Consider the following 13,127-nt stretch of genomic DNA (forward strand, 5'->3'; position numbering starts at 1 on the left):
AATGCTTGTGCCATATCAAAGTCTGCCTTGTGTTTTCTCATTTTTTCCCCCATTACAAAAGAATGTTCTGCTCTATCATTATTTTCCTATGATTTTCAGGGTGTTTCAGAATGCCTTAAGTTTTATTACTAGACTTTGGAACTAAATTTTGCACAGGATGCTTCTGCTAATGTTATGAAATGGGAGACATGACACTCTCTTGGCTGCTTTGTCATCACTGCAACCATGCTAAAACCCACTTCTCTTTCAAGCTACCATGGTGCACTTTAGAAATGCGTTGAGGTCTCCCCGAATGGTTCTATACAAAGTATTCTTTGTTCCTCATTTTTGACAGTGTAAAATTGAAGACACCCCTTGCCCGAGGTCACAACTTCATTAGACGATCCTGTCTATAGCCCGCAAGACAGTTTCAGCAGTTGGCCCCATATTGTCAAGAAGAGCAGTCAACAGGCAATTCCCATTTCTGTCTAATTGGCTCGGGAAGGAAGGATGAATGGAAGTGGCTGACAATCGCATATTGTTAAAAGGCATTTTGTGTGTGACAATATCACTGTGAAGAGGAATACAAAAGATGTTATTTCTCCATTTTGGGCATTTCTAGTTAAAAGTATCTACTACCATGAGTGAATTCATTTTTAGAGAAATGGGGCATGTAGGAAATGGTTAATCTTTAGAAGTGCTGTCACTGTTGCACGTTCTCAGTTTACCTGTAATTCGTGGGGTATCTGTTCTTAAATTATATTTGAGTTCTTGGTCTGAAAAGGAATATTTATCTCTTTCACAGTCTTCTCACAGACTTAACATGGAGCTCATTGACAGAATATTAAAACACAAAAAGCATGTTGTTTTGCAAATGCTTTTCATGTGCAGCAGTCCTTTCTTTTCTTACTAAGTATATATTTCATGCCTTCTGCTCAAAAATTTTTAAGCATTCTGAAAAGGCATTGGGATGGTGAAGACTAAGATTTGGTTAAAGAAAATTCAAAAAACTCAGTTCAGATACCAGTCTTTGCGGAAGCCGATGAAGAAATATTGCTTTTCAAGAAACAGACTTCTGAACCATCTCAGATATGTTGCCCATAACACCTCACTAGCAATAGAGCATAGATAAGCACATCAGTGTATGGCAAATCTAGAAAGCATACTAAAAAGCAGATACATCATCCTGCCAACAAAAGTGCATATAGTCAAGGCTATGGTTTTCCCAGTTGTAATGTATGGTTGTGAAGATTTGACCATAAGAAATGCTGAGAGCCCAAGAATTGAGGCCTTTGAACTATGATGTTGGAGAAGACTCCTGCAAGTCCCTTGGACTGCAAGGCAATCAAACCAGTCAGTCCTAGAGGAGGTCAACCTTGACTGCTCTTTAGAAGGCCTGATCCTGAAGATGAAACTCAAGTCCTTTGGCCACCTAATGAGAAGGAGGGACTCCCTGGAGAAGAGCCTAATGCTGGGAACGACTGAGGGCAAAAGAAGAAGGGGACAGCAGGCGTGAGCTTAAATGGACTCTGGGGGGGATGGTAGAGGACAGGAAGGCCTGGAGGAACATTGTCCATGGGCTGTTGTAACTAACAACAGCAAGTGCATCAGGGAGAATCTGATCATTTGTTCACCATGAAAAAAAATAGGGATCTGCATTGTTTCAGATCTAATGATCTGACAAATATGAAGGCTGTTTGCTACTCTTCAAAGCCCTTGCCTCTTTAACCAGGTTCACAGGGCAGTTGTGGAGGGTAGCCAAGTAATCCAAGAAAAGATGTGGCACAGAGGTGTGACCTCAAGATCTGTGGACTTCAACACCCAGAATTGGCTGTGGAATTCTGGTGGGTTGAGGCTCACAAGTCTTAAAAGCTGCCAAGATTGGACAGTCCTAATGTAGCAGGTTGAAAGTATTGCAGACGGATCACATCCCCACACATTCTAAAGCAAATTTTTGGAATCAAACCCAAAGCAGCACACAAACCCTAATAAATATCCCTGTTATTAATCATTGGTCTACTTGCTTAGAAGAGAACAAGTTTTATTTGCAAACCTAAAGAATCAGCCTGCCAAATCTTGGTCACATTTATCTAGTGGTCAATATTCATTTTGCACCATCAACTGCAGCTCTCACCCTTCATTTAAATCTACCTTCTGACCATAAAACTTTGTCCCCACCTCTGCTATATCATCTATTTTTTTTATTATGGACATTATGGCTCGCCCACTAACTGTAACTGAGGTTAAACAAAGTGTGACTTGGTGCAACGTGTGAATCCAATCACAAGTGCCAGCAGGACCCACCAAAATATACTTTTGATCCACAGGATGCTCAAATACCAAGAATGCAACTAGCACAGCTCCATCTGTGTGTATAAATAAATTCATCACTCAGTGGTTACAATGTGAAATCTCTTGTGTGGAGATTGCACAGATTTGTTGCAGTTTAAAACAAATTAAACTGAATTGGAAGGATCCTGTTGGGCAAGAGAAGAATTCTTGGCTCTGTTTCCAAACGGCTTTTGCTGTTAAGAGTGCTCTTTTTTCCTCTTGATTATGTGTGCTAAAATGATAACGTAGGGACCTCTGTCTGTATCCTCCATTAAAACATACATACATACAGTATATATACATGTGTCCAAAACTTTGCAAGTATAATTTTTACTAAAACACACAATATTCTAAAAAAATAAAAAGGAATAATTGGTTTAATTAATTAGTAGCATGAGATTAAATTTCATTTCTATCTTGCCTGCTTCTTTGTCATGCATCCCCCTTCCCTCTTTTTAGAAGCAATACAATTGTGGCAATATAGAAAGTGGATGGAGCGAGAGGGAGAGAGGGAGAATGAATGAATGAATGAATGAATGAATGAATGAATGAATGAATGAATATAATACGACTTTAGTTTTGGTTGAATTGAAAACTTGGTGTTCCTTTCTTTCAGTGGTCTCCTGTGGCCATCCTGGATCCCCACCCTATGCCCAGATCTTGGGTGATGTCCACACCGTAGGGGCAGTGGTGCGCTACAAATGCCAGGAAGGCAGGAATTTGATTGGCAATTCCACCCGCACATGTCAGCTTGATGGGCGTTGGAGTGGCTCTCTACCTCATTGCTCAGGTAAGAAAACTTAGTGGCAAAAGAGGTAGCTACCAAGGTGGGGGCCTATGGGTTGATTTATTGTTATCTCTTTAAGTAGCATCACTCAATAAGGTTGTATAAAACAATCTGGATTTCAAGGAAAGCATGCTTTGGAAGAGGCTTACTGGTGGTAACTTCTGGGAAGACCTTCAATAACTTGTGTCTTATCTCTGTCAGATTTCATACAAGGTACAGTTATAAACGTCAGCTTTCCAGTGACACATTCAAGAACAAACAGCTGAAGTCCACATTTTAATTAACTAAAAGTTTCTGGCAGGCAGACTTACAAATTAGAGGGCAGAAGATTTCACTATAGGACTGATTCATAATTTATGCAGGACATATATTTTCAGTATATGCACAGCACACTACATGGTTTAGGACAGTGATGGCCAACCTTTTTCTTATGGCGTGCCAAAATTATGTGTGTGCACACTATCACATGCACATGTGTGCCCACACCAATTCACCCACTTGCACATGTGCGGACATCAAAATGGACTATTTCTGAACTTCCGGTTGGCCCCTTGGGGCCGTTTTTCTCCCTCCCCAGCCTCTGGAGGCTTTCCTGAAGCTTGGGGAGGATGAAAAACAGCCCCAACTGGCCAACTGGAACTTTGGAAATGATCCATTTCCAGCTTCCGGGGTGTCTCTGAAGGACCAGGGGAGGCCATTTTTCTCCCTCCCCAGGCTTCAGGAAAGCCTCTGGAGGCCAGGGAGGGAAAAAACGGCCTCCCCCAGCCCTCCAGAAGGCTGAAAATCAGCTAGCCGGCATGCACATGCACATCGGAGCTGAAAAAAATGGTATGTCAGCAAATATGGCTCGGCATGCATGCCATAGGTTAACCATCACGGGTTTAGGAGAAAACAGAGTGCAGTAGAAATTGCTGGATTATGTCTGTTACGTTTTTTAAAGGAGAGTCTCCATCTATTTTAAGCTTTTCCAATGGATCAGATGTCACTTATTAACCCTCAACCAGCACAGCCATGTTAACAGTTGGGTTGGAAAATTGGAGAAGACTTGTGTAGACAGACGCTTCTCCTTCAAAAGTTATCGTGTCTACCATGTGGATATCCCCAGGATGTGAATCAAACAGCAAGGAAGTTTCCTTAGTCTGATCCAGCAAGTCTTTTGTTAGCAACTCCTATTTGATACATGGCACAGCCTTGAAGAGCTTAAAGCTGTTGGAATAATGTGACTAGAATTCATAATTTTTTCAGGAGACCCTCGATTAGAATCAGGTCAAGCGGTTACCTGCATCAATATCTAATCCATTTTTTTCTTGATGCTGCTTGCGGGGGGAAAACAGTGCCTAAAGAATTGGCAGAACCCATTTTTACCTTCTCCTCATATTCATGTTCAGTGACATTTTATCTCAGAGGGTAGTCATCTTCTTTCCAAAACCATGTCTCTGCATAGTTGCACCATGCAACCGCTCTGTAGAGTGTGGTGTGTTGCACACCTTCTAAAGATACCTAAATTCAGGAATAGGTGTACCTACAAAACATAAAAGAACCCCAATTCTGATTCTGTGTGTTCTCTGCCCTGACATGACCCTTTTCTGATCTGTCCCATCTCTTGTCTCTTGCCTGAATTCTTTGGAGAGCAATATTAGCTTTTGCAGTTTCATGACATGCACCAAGAATGAAACAGTAGATTTGCCTGATACTCCGTTCACTTTGGACTGCAGTTAAGGATCTTCAAATTGAAAGGTTTTCTACCATTAAATAAGTAAATAATTCTGCATGTGATTTAAGCTGTGGAGAGGCTGAGATCTAGTTAAGCTTGCACCACTTTTTGATGCCAGCACTTACCCATTAAAAACTTGGATGGGCCCCACATTATATCCTAGAAGACTTACCAGAGTTGTTTTCTATTGTGTCATGAACCAAGATTGGCATTATTGGGCCTCAACGCAACAAGCTTGTCCCTCATACACTTTTACCAATTGGAAGCACGGAGGATGAGAAGGAAAATGGGGGGAATCTCGAAAGAAGTGTCTCTTCAGTATTGTCACAAGAAATAACCAAAGCAGTACCAGTCACCAATCTCTGGCAGTTTCATGGGCTGTCACTGAAGGAGACTACATTGAAAATCCACAGTAATACATGCTAGTATGAGGGATACAACGCCCATGTATTAAATCTCTTGGCAGCTTTCTAATTAGCTTTTCATTTTGTCCATTACTTATGCCTGAGAAAATATGGCCAGTTTAAAACTATTAAATGTCACAGTGCTGCCCAAAATAATAAATGAAAAATCCTCATGATGAGGACAAATACTATAAACACTTGTTTGGTTTATAGCAGTTTAACTGCTCTATGTATTCAGCCAAAAAATGCTGGGAATGTAAATTAACTTTAAATATTTGTAATTTGAATATCTGAAGGCATTTCTACTCATATACGAATTATTTATGACTAATAAAGCAGTTTAAACTGGGGGGGGGATCTTGAATGTATAATTCCTCCTCTGTTTATAAGAAAACCTGTTCATAAAGAATATTTTTTTTTCTTAAAAAAAGTTCTCACTAGATATCTAGCCAGAAAAATGATTTGCAAAGTCAGTTTGGAGAGGGGAAAATGTGGCCCATTGCTGGCTCTTTACATAGAGAAGCTCAATTCCATACATGTCCAAAAAAAGATTTTTTTTAAAAAAACATTGTGTCTCTCACACAAGCAACGCACCAGCCTTGTTTTGGAGAGCTGCATTTTAAAAAAAAACTGTGATTGGTGGAAAGAGGCAAGAACAGATGGTCCCCACATGAGTAAAGGAGCAGGCACCATTCCAGCTGTCAAATCACTCCTTCAAAATGGCTTCCTTGCACGCACACACTTTCCTTTTGACAGTAGAGCAGTGTTTCTCAAACTTGGCGACTTTAAGTCCTGTGGACTTCAACTCCCAGAATCCCCCAGCCAGCATAGCTGGCTGGGGAATTCTGGGAGTTGAAGTCCACAGGACTTAAAGTCGCCAAGTTTGAGAAACACTGCAGTAGAGGAAATGACTTGCTGGCTCATTGGAGCACCATTTCTCTGCTCCTGACAAAGCCGGCCCCTCTGTTTCTGCAAAGCTAACAGGTGGCCTTGAAGCCCCTTGTAATTTCCAGTTTGAAAAAGACCAGAATTGGCAAGCCAAACCAAAGGGAAAAAAAGATGTAAACAGGGTTAGCAGTTGCTGTGTACATCTGCTTGGAATTGTCCCAAGGGTTACTCAAGAGATTGCTTTAGATAGATTTGTTGCTTGAACCACTGATGCCCTATTTCTATAGCGCCATACTTTCCACAAAAGGGCAGAAACGGAGATGGAGAAAGGTCCACAGTCCAGTGGTGGGATTCAAGTAATTTAACAACCGGTTCTCTGCCCTAATTATTTCTTCCAACAACCAGTTCTCCAAACTGCTCAGAAACTTAACAACCGGTTCTCCCAAAGTGGTGCGAACCAGCTGAATCCCACCACATAAAATGTCAACAGAACCTGGACCAGGAGTAACCCAAAAGGTAACAGATGAGTTGACCAAAGGAAGATGTTAGCAATGAAGAAGCTCATGCCCACATTCTGATCAGAGGTGAGTTGCTGCTGCTTCGGCCCGGATTGGCTGAACCGTTAGTTGTGGCAGCGGGGTTCACCCACCGGCATGTGCAGAAGCATCGCTTGTGTGCACAGGAACCCACCCAGTAGTAAAAAAATTAGCAACCCACTCATTGAAATAGAGAAACACCCCCACAACATGAATAAACGTGATGATACCTCCCGCCTACCAGATATCTGGAAACCAGCCCTAGTCAACAAATGAGCCCCACCCACCACCTAGGCCATTACAACACAAAACAACAATGGACACACAGCCAGCACCAATCAGCGCCAATCTACCAATCATGATACAATTACACAGCCAACTTACTGAAACAAAGCCAGCACTCCACACACCCTCACCAAGATTTATAGAAAGATGGCAGCTCCGACCACGCTTTAAGCCGAAAACACCAACCTGAAGATGGCGAGTGAGACCTCGCCGAAACGTTGCCAAAACAATCTCAATCTTACATGGGAAAAGACCCAAATACAACAAGACCAGCATACCTACGCCCATGAAAATCTACGGAAACATATCTATATATATTTATATTTGTGTCTGCCCTTATTATTTTTACAATTAAGTCAAGCTGGTACTTATCCAAAGCACTTTACTTGTGTGTTCTTTACCACAACCCTTGAGGTGAATTGGGCTGAGCGAGAGGGACTGGCCCAAAGTCACCCAGATAGTGTTCATGTCAAGATGGAACTAGCTCACCATCTCCTGATGATTAGCCCCTAAAGTGACCAACTGGCTTTCATGGCTAAAGAGAGACTAGAGCTCACAGTCACCTGGCTTCATTACTAGACCAAACTGTTCTCAAATTCTTGAGAAACGGTCCTTTTGATATTGATCAATGATATAGGTATAGATATAAGGATGAGTAGTCACCTTCAGGTCTCTTATCTTCTTACTAACCCAATGGAATGTTAGAGAGAAAATATGTGAACAAAGATAGATGTGTATTCCATCTCTTGTCTCTGGGATAACTTTCAAAATCCTGAACAGAACAAGATGAAATTTTGTTAGAATATTCATGGCATGGGAACAAGGTCAGCCAAATGGAGCTGAAACAGCCAGGGTGTGGTTTAGCCTGCAACCTTCTGAGTCTGTGCTGAGAATTGAAACTGAAACTAAACTCTGTCTGCTCTTGTTAAATCTGGGCAACGAGAGAACAGACTGCGGACACGAAGTGACTTAACAGCTCTTTATTAGTAGTAGTAGTGATCCAGCTTACTCTGTGGCCGGAGGGTTCCCCTTTTATAGTACTCGGGTACGCCTCTCGACCAATCAGAGCGATACCTGTTTCCCGCTGTGGCAGCGGACCAGAGAGGAGACTTCCTCCGATATATGCTAATATCTAACACCCCTCCCCTCCTAGACGGAACGTTGCGGTTAGTAACATAGTCTTTTAGGTATGTTGGAGTTTGCCTTACTCGGGAGGAGCGTCGCAGTTCGGGTTGGTTAGAAGTGGTTGCAGGATCGGATGCTTTTTCTGCTTCGCGTTCGGAGGTTTTCGTGCCTTCGTTGCTAGGGCGTTCCGGAGTCTGCTCGGCTATGTTGCTTGGGGGTTGCTCTGCTTCGTGCTCGATCTCTTGTTCAGACCTGGGCTCGCAGGTGTCGTAATTCTCTGCGATGGGGCTCTCGAGTGGCTGGCTTTGTAATGGCAGATAGCTCTCGTCCTCCGTTCGTAGATCTGAGTGCGCCAGACGACCCCGTAGTTGATCGATGTGCCTTTTCCAGTTCCGCCCATCTTCTAGTTCCAACAGATACGATCGTGGACCCGTGATGCCAATGACCTTTGCCGGCATCCACAATGTCCCCCCTGCATAGTTGTGGGCGTATACTGAATCCCCTATGCTAAAACTCCGAATTTTGCTTGTAGAGTCTGGGGGAGCTGTGGCAGAGTAATTTGGGTGAAGACGGTCCAGGTGAGACCGTAGACGGCGGCCCATGAGTAGTTCAGCGGGGCTCCTACCCATCGTTGCGCTGGGGGTAATGTGTTGGATCAATAGGTAATGGTCAATGCGTGTTTGCCAATCACCTGGACCCATCCTAGCGAGGGCCTCTTTTGCGAATCGCACCATTCTCTCCGCCTGTCCATTTGATGCCGGATGGAATGGCGCGACGAGGGCATGCCGAATTCCCTGACCTGCTAGATATGTCTCAAACTGCATGGCCGTAAACTGGGGCCCGTTATCGGAGACCAGGAGGTCGGGCAGGCCATGAGTGGCGAAAAGTCTCCGTAGAACCTTAATGACTGCCTCTGCCGTGGTTGAAGTCATTAGGACTACTTCTAGCCATTTCGAGTATGCATCCACAACTATAAGGAAGGTCTGACCTTGGAATGGCCCTGCTAAGTCGATGTGTATTCGCGACCAGGGTGCTTTAGGCTTCTCCCATTCTGTGGCGGGCGCTTCCGGGGGTGCTGGTCTCGATTCCTGGCATGGGTCGCAAGTGGCCACCCATTCCTCTATTTCTTTGTCCATGTTTGGCCACCAAACGTAACTTCTTGCTAACGCCTTCATCCTAACAATCCCCGGATGACCAACATGTAAAGCATCTAATACATTCCTACGCAAAGCATACGGAATAATAACTCGATCCCCCCACAATAAACAACCTTGTAACACTGAGAGTTCATCCCGTTTTGACCAAAACACTTTGAATTCCGGGCCCACGTTTCCCTTTGGCCACCCTCTCCAAACCCAAGTTTGAACTTGCTTTATTAAACTGTCTTTAGAAGAAAACCTTGCAACATCGTAGGAAGAAACCGGTCCTGAGTCCAAACAATCAATGAGCAGCACCGGTACTTCGGGAGTGGGGTCTGGCAAAAGGTCCGGTAGTGGGCAACGGCTGAGTGCGTCTGCGTGTCCTAGAGTGGAGCCCGGTCGATGAATTAATTTGTATGAGTACGCAGCCAGGAAAACAGTCCACCTGGTCATGCGAGGAGAAAGGGAGACTGGAGTGGGGCGGTTTCCCGCCAAAAGTCCCAACAGCGGTTTGTGATCTGTAATCAGTTCAAAATCGCGGCCGTAGAGGTATTCGTGGAAACGTTTTACTCCAGCTACAGCAGCTAACGCTTCCCTGTCCATCTGGCTGTAATTCCTCTCGGCCGATGAAAGAGTCCTGGAGTAGAAGGCGATGGGTGCTTCTTTTCCGTCGGGCATCCGGTGGCTGAGGACTGCGCCGACTCCAAAAGGTGATGCGTCGCAGGTCAATACCAGCGGTAGTGTCTGGCTGTATTGGACTAACAATGAGTCAGTGGTGAGCAGGCGCTTTACTCCGGCAAAAGCTGCTGCTTCGGATCGTCCCCATTTCCATGGTGTGTTCCTCTGGAGTAGACGGTGTAGTGGCTCAGCAACGGTCGCCTTCTGTCTCAGAAAAACGCTGTAGAAGTTAAGTAGTCCGAGGAAGGCCTGCAACTCGGTCTGATTTCGTGGTGTGGGGGCGTCCTGGATCGCCTTAATTTTCTTTGAAGTGGGGTGTATTCCCTGACCATCGATTCTATAACCCAGGAATTCTACGCTAGGCACGTTAATTTGGCATTTTTCTTTTTTGAGGCGGAGACCCTTTTCTCTGATTCTGGCCAAAACAGTTCTGACTCTTTTATTTAATTGCTCCTCGTTTGCAGCGGACACCAAGTTGTCGTCAAAATAGGGGACGACTCCCGCTATCCCTTGCAAAAGTCGTTCCATGACGCTCTGGAACAATCCTGGAGCAATACTCACACCGAATTGTAGCCGGTTGCATCTGAATGCTCCTCTATGCGTCACTATAGTTTGGGCCTCCGCTGTGGCGCTATCTACGGGCAGCTGCTGGTAAGCTTGTGCCATGTCTAATTTAGCAAATACCTTTCCTGGCCCCAACGAGTGCAATAAGTGCTGTACTACCGGCACAGGATATGCGCTTTGTTGTAGCGCGACATTAATTGTGCATTTATAGTCCACGCAGATGCGGACTGATCCGTCTGGTTTGACTGGGGTCACGATGGGCGTTTTCCAGCGCGCGTGATCCACCAGCTCAAGGATTCCTTATTCCACTAACTTATCTATTTCCTTATCTATTTTTGGGCGGAGTGCAAAAGGCACTCGTCTCGGTTTAAGTCGGATTGGCGCCACTTTGGGGTCTAAATTGAATGAAATTGGTTTACCCACATACTTACCAAGACCGGGGCTGAACACATCCTCGAACTCCTTAAAAATCTGCTCAGCGCTGCTGTTTTCCACGGCGTTGATTCCGGTGACTTCTAACCCCAAGGATTCAAACCAATCCAGTCCTAGGAGGTTTTGTAATGGTGCGCTGGCGATGGTCACGGGCAGCTGGGCTACGATGTCCTTGAAGCGGATCTGGAACGTGCCTTGGCCTACGATGGGGACTCGGTTCCCCTGGTAGTCTCGTAGCAGGATGTCTGGAACGCGTAGTTGGCTCTTTTTGAGGCTAGGGATAGCCTGTTTCATGGATGCCCATGAAATGATCGTCAGGGACGATCCTGTGTCAACTTCCAGCTCGCAAGGTGAGCCCTCCAAGAGGACTGTGACTTTCAGCTTTTTAGGCCGCTTGGTGCGGACCTGGCTTATTGTTGTGAGATACGTTCGCAACTCCTCTCTCTGGATCAACTCTATCTCAGCATCTGTATCCTGAAAATACTCTCGTTGAGCGTCTTGATAGAACGCTCTCTCAGCTCTTGGTGTGTAATCTCTCTGGGGATACGCTCGCTCAGCTCTTTGGGAATTTTCTCTCTGGGTAAACACTTGTGGATTTCTCTCTGGGCGCCCTTTTTGATTTCGCCAAGCCCCTGGGTTGGGCTTCTGTTGGCGGTACATTGGTGGCTGCCGTGAGGCAGGGACTTCGCTCCGGCACACTCGTGCGATGTACCCAAGTTTGTTGCAGTGCGAACAAACAACGTTCCTGAACCTACAAGTAGACCTGGGGTGATTCCCTCCGCAGCTTGCGCAGGGCGGCAAACGGAATCCGGGTCTCCCCCCAGGCCTCAAGTGACTGCTCCGCATCAGGTGACTGTCCTCGAACTCGGGATCCTCGTAGTCGGGGCTTGCGTCCTCGTAGTGAACTCTGGTTTGCCTCGGAACTGGCTGGTTTTCGCTGAAACCGCGTTGTATGGTTACCGATGATTTCTCCGCTGACTCTGACGCTCTTGCTTCGTTTAAAGCTATCTGTAGGGTTAAATTTGGGCTTGCCAACAGCTTTTTTTGTAGTGAAATGTCTCTTAACCCACAGATAAGCTGCGCTAAGATATGCTCGTCCAGATCCCTGAACTTGCAGTGAGTTGCTGCTTTACGCAGGGCTGCAACATATTGATTGATTGATTGATTCTCCCGCTTTCTGGTTCCTCGTGTTGAATTCCTTGCGGCAAACATGGCGGGAAGGTTTTGGCGCGTAATGAGTCTGTAGAGCCTGTTGCAACGCCGTCCATGATACTGCCTGTATTGGAGTAGGCGCGGTGAGGTCTCTGGCCGTGTTGAAGACTTCTTTTCCGCAGTAGCCGAGGAAGATGTTTTTCTTCCGGGCGTCGGTGATTCCCGTGTATTCGTTCGCTTCGAGAAAACACTCGAAACGAATCATGAAGGCTTCCCATTCGTCGTTCGCTGGGTCGAATGGAGCGGGGGGAGTGTGCATCGCCATCTTCTCTCGTTTGAATTTGCCGCGCTGCGGTGACCGAGATGGCTGTCGGAATTTCTGCCGAATTCCTGGGCTGGATCAAATCCGGAGATTCTGGAGTAGCGTTCTTCGTCCTATCTGCCTCTCGATCCCATCCTCGTCGCCAATGTTAAATCTGGGCAACGAGAGAACAGACTGCGTACACGAAGTGACTTAACAGCTCTTTATTAGTAGTAGTAGTGATCCAGCTTACTCTGTGGCCGGAGGGTTCCCCTTTTATAGTACTCGGGTACGCCTCTCGACCAATCAGAGCGATACCTGTTTCCCGCTGTGGCACCGGACCAGAGAGGAGACTTCCTCCGATATATGCTAATATCTAACAGCTCTGAATTGAAAACTCTCTGCTGTATTGCTGCTTGTGTTCTGGTTGTGAATCTACTATTGGTATTGTACATTTATTCATCTGATATTATGTATATGAAGAAGTTAATGAATCCAGCAGAATCAGTTATCTTTGTGTGCTTTCTGGATTTGATTTTTTCTGCAACAAACTCAGCTCACCATGCTGCTATTTGCTCCATTCTAAGCCTCCCTCCCAGTCACATGACTCTGAGCACCATGTCTGCAGTTCACCACTTGTGCTCTTCATAGCACACTCGGAACCAAGGGAAAGCACACCTATTGTCAATGCACATTTACAGGTACTCCCCAACTTATGGCCACCGTTGGGACCGAAACATCAATCATTAAGCAATGTGATCATTAAATGAGTCGCATCCAATTTACAACTTTTTTTTTGCAATGGCCATTCA

At 45.3% G+C, this 13,127-nt stretch overlaps 1 protein-coding gene across 1 annotated transcript in view; it reads left to right on the top strand.

Annotated features, from left to right (window-relative positions):
- Nucleotides 1-13,127, top strand: part of CSMD2 (CUB and Sushi multiple domains 2) — a gene marked incomplete at its 5' end in the record, with an annotated part of 765,891 nt that overhangs the window by 703,130 nt on the left and 49,634 nt on the right. The window contains one exon of the mRNA XM_081962655.1: nt 2,927-3,100. Coding sequence (XP_081818781.1) covers nt 2,927-3,100 — 174 coding nt within the window. The remainder of the gene's footprint in view (nt 1-2,926; nt 3,101-13,127) is intronic.

The sequence above is a fragment of the Natrix helvetica genome, assembly GCF_964273705.1.
Source record: "Natrix helvetica genome assembly, chromosome: 9".
Classification (NCBI taxonomy): Eukaryota; Metazoa; Chordata; class Lepidosauria; order Squamata; family Natricidae; genus Natrix; species Natrix helvetica.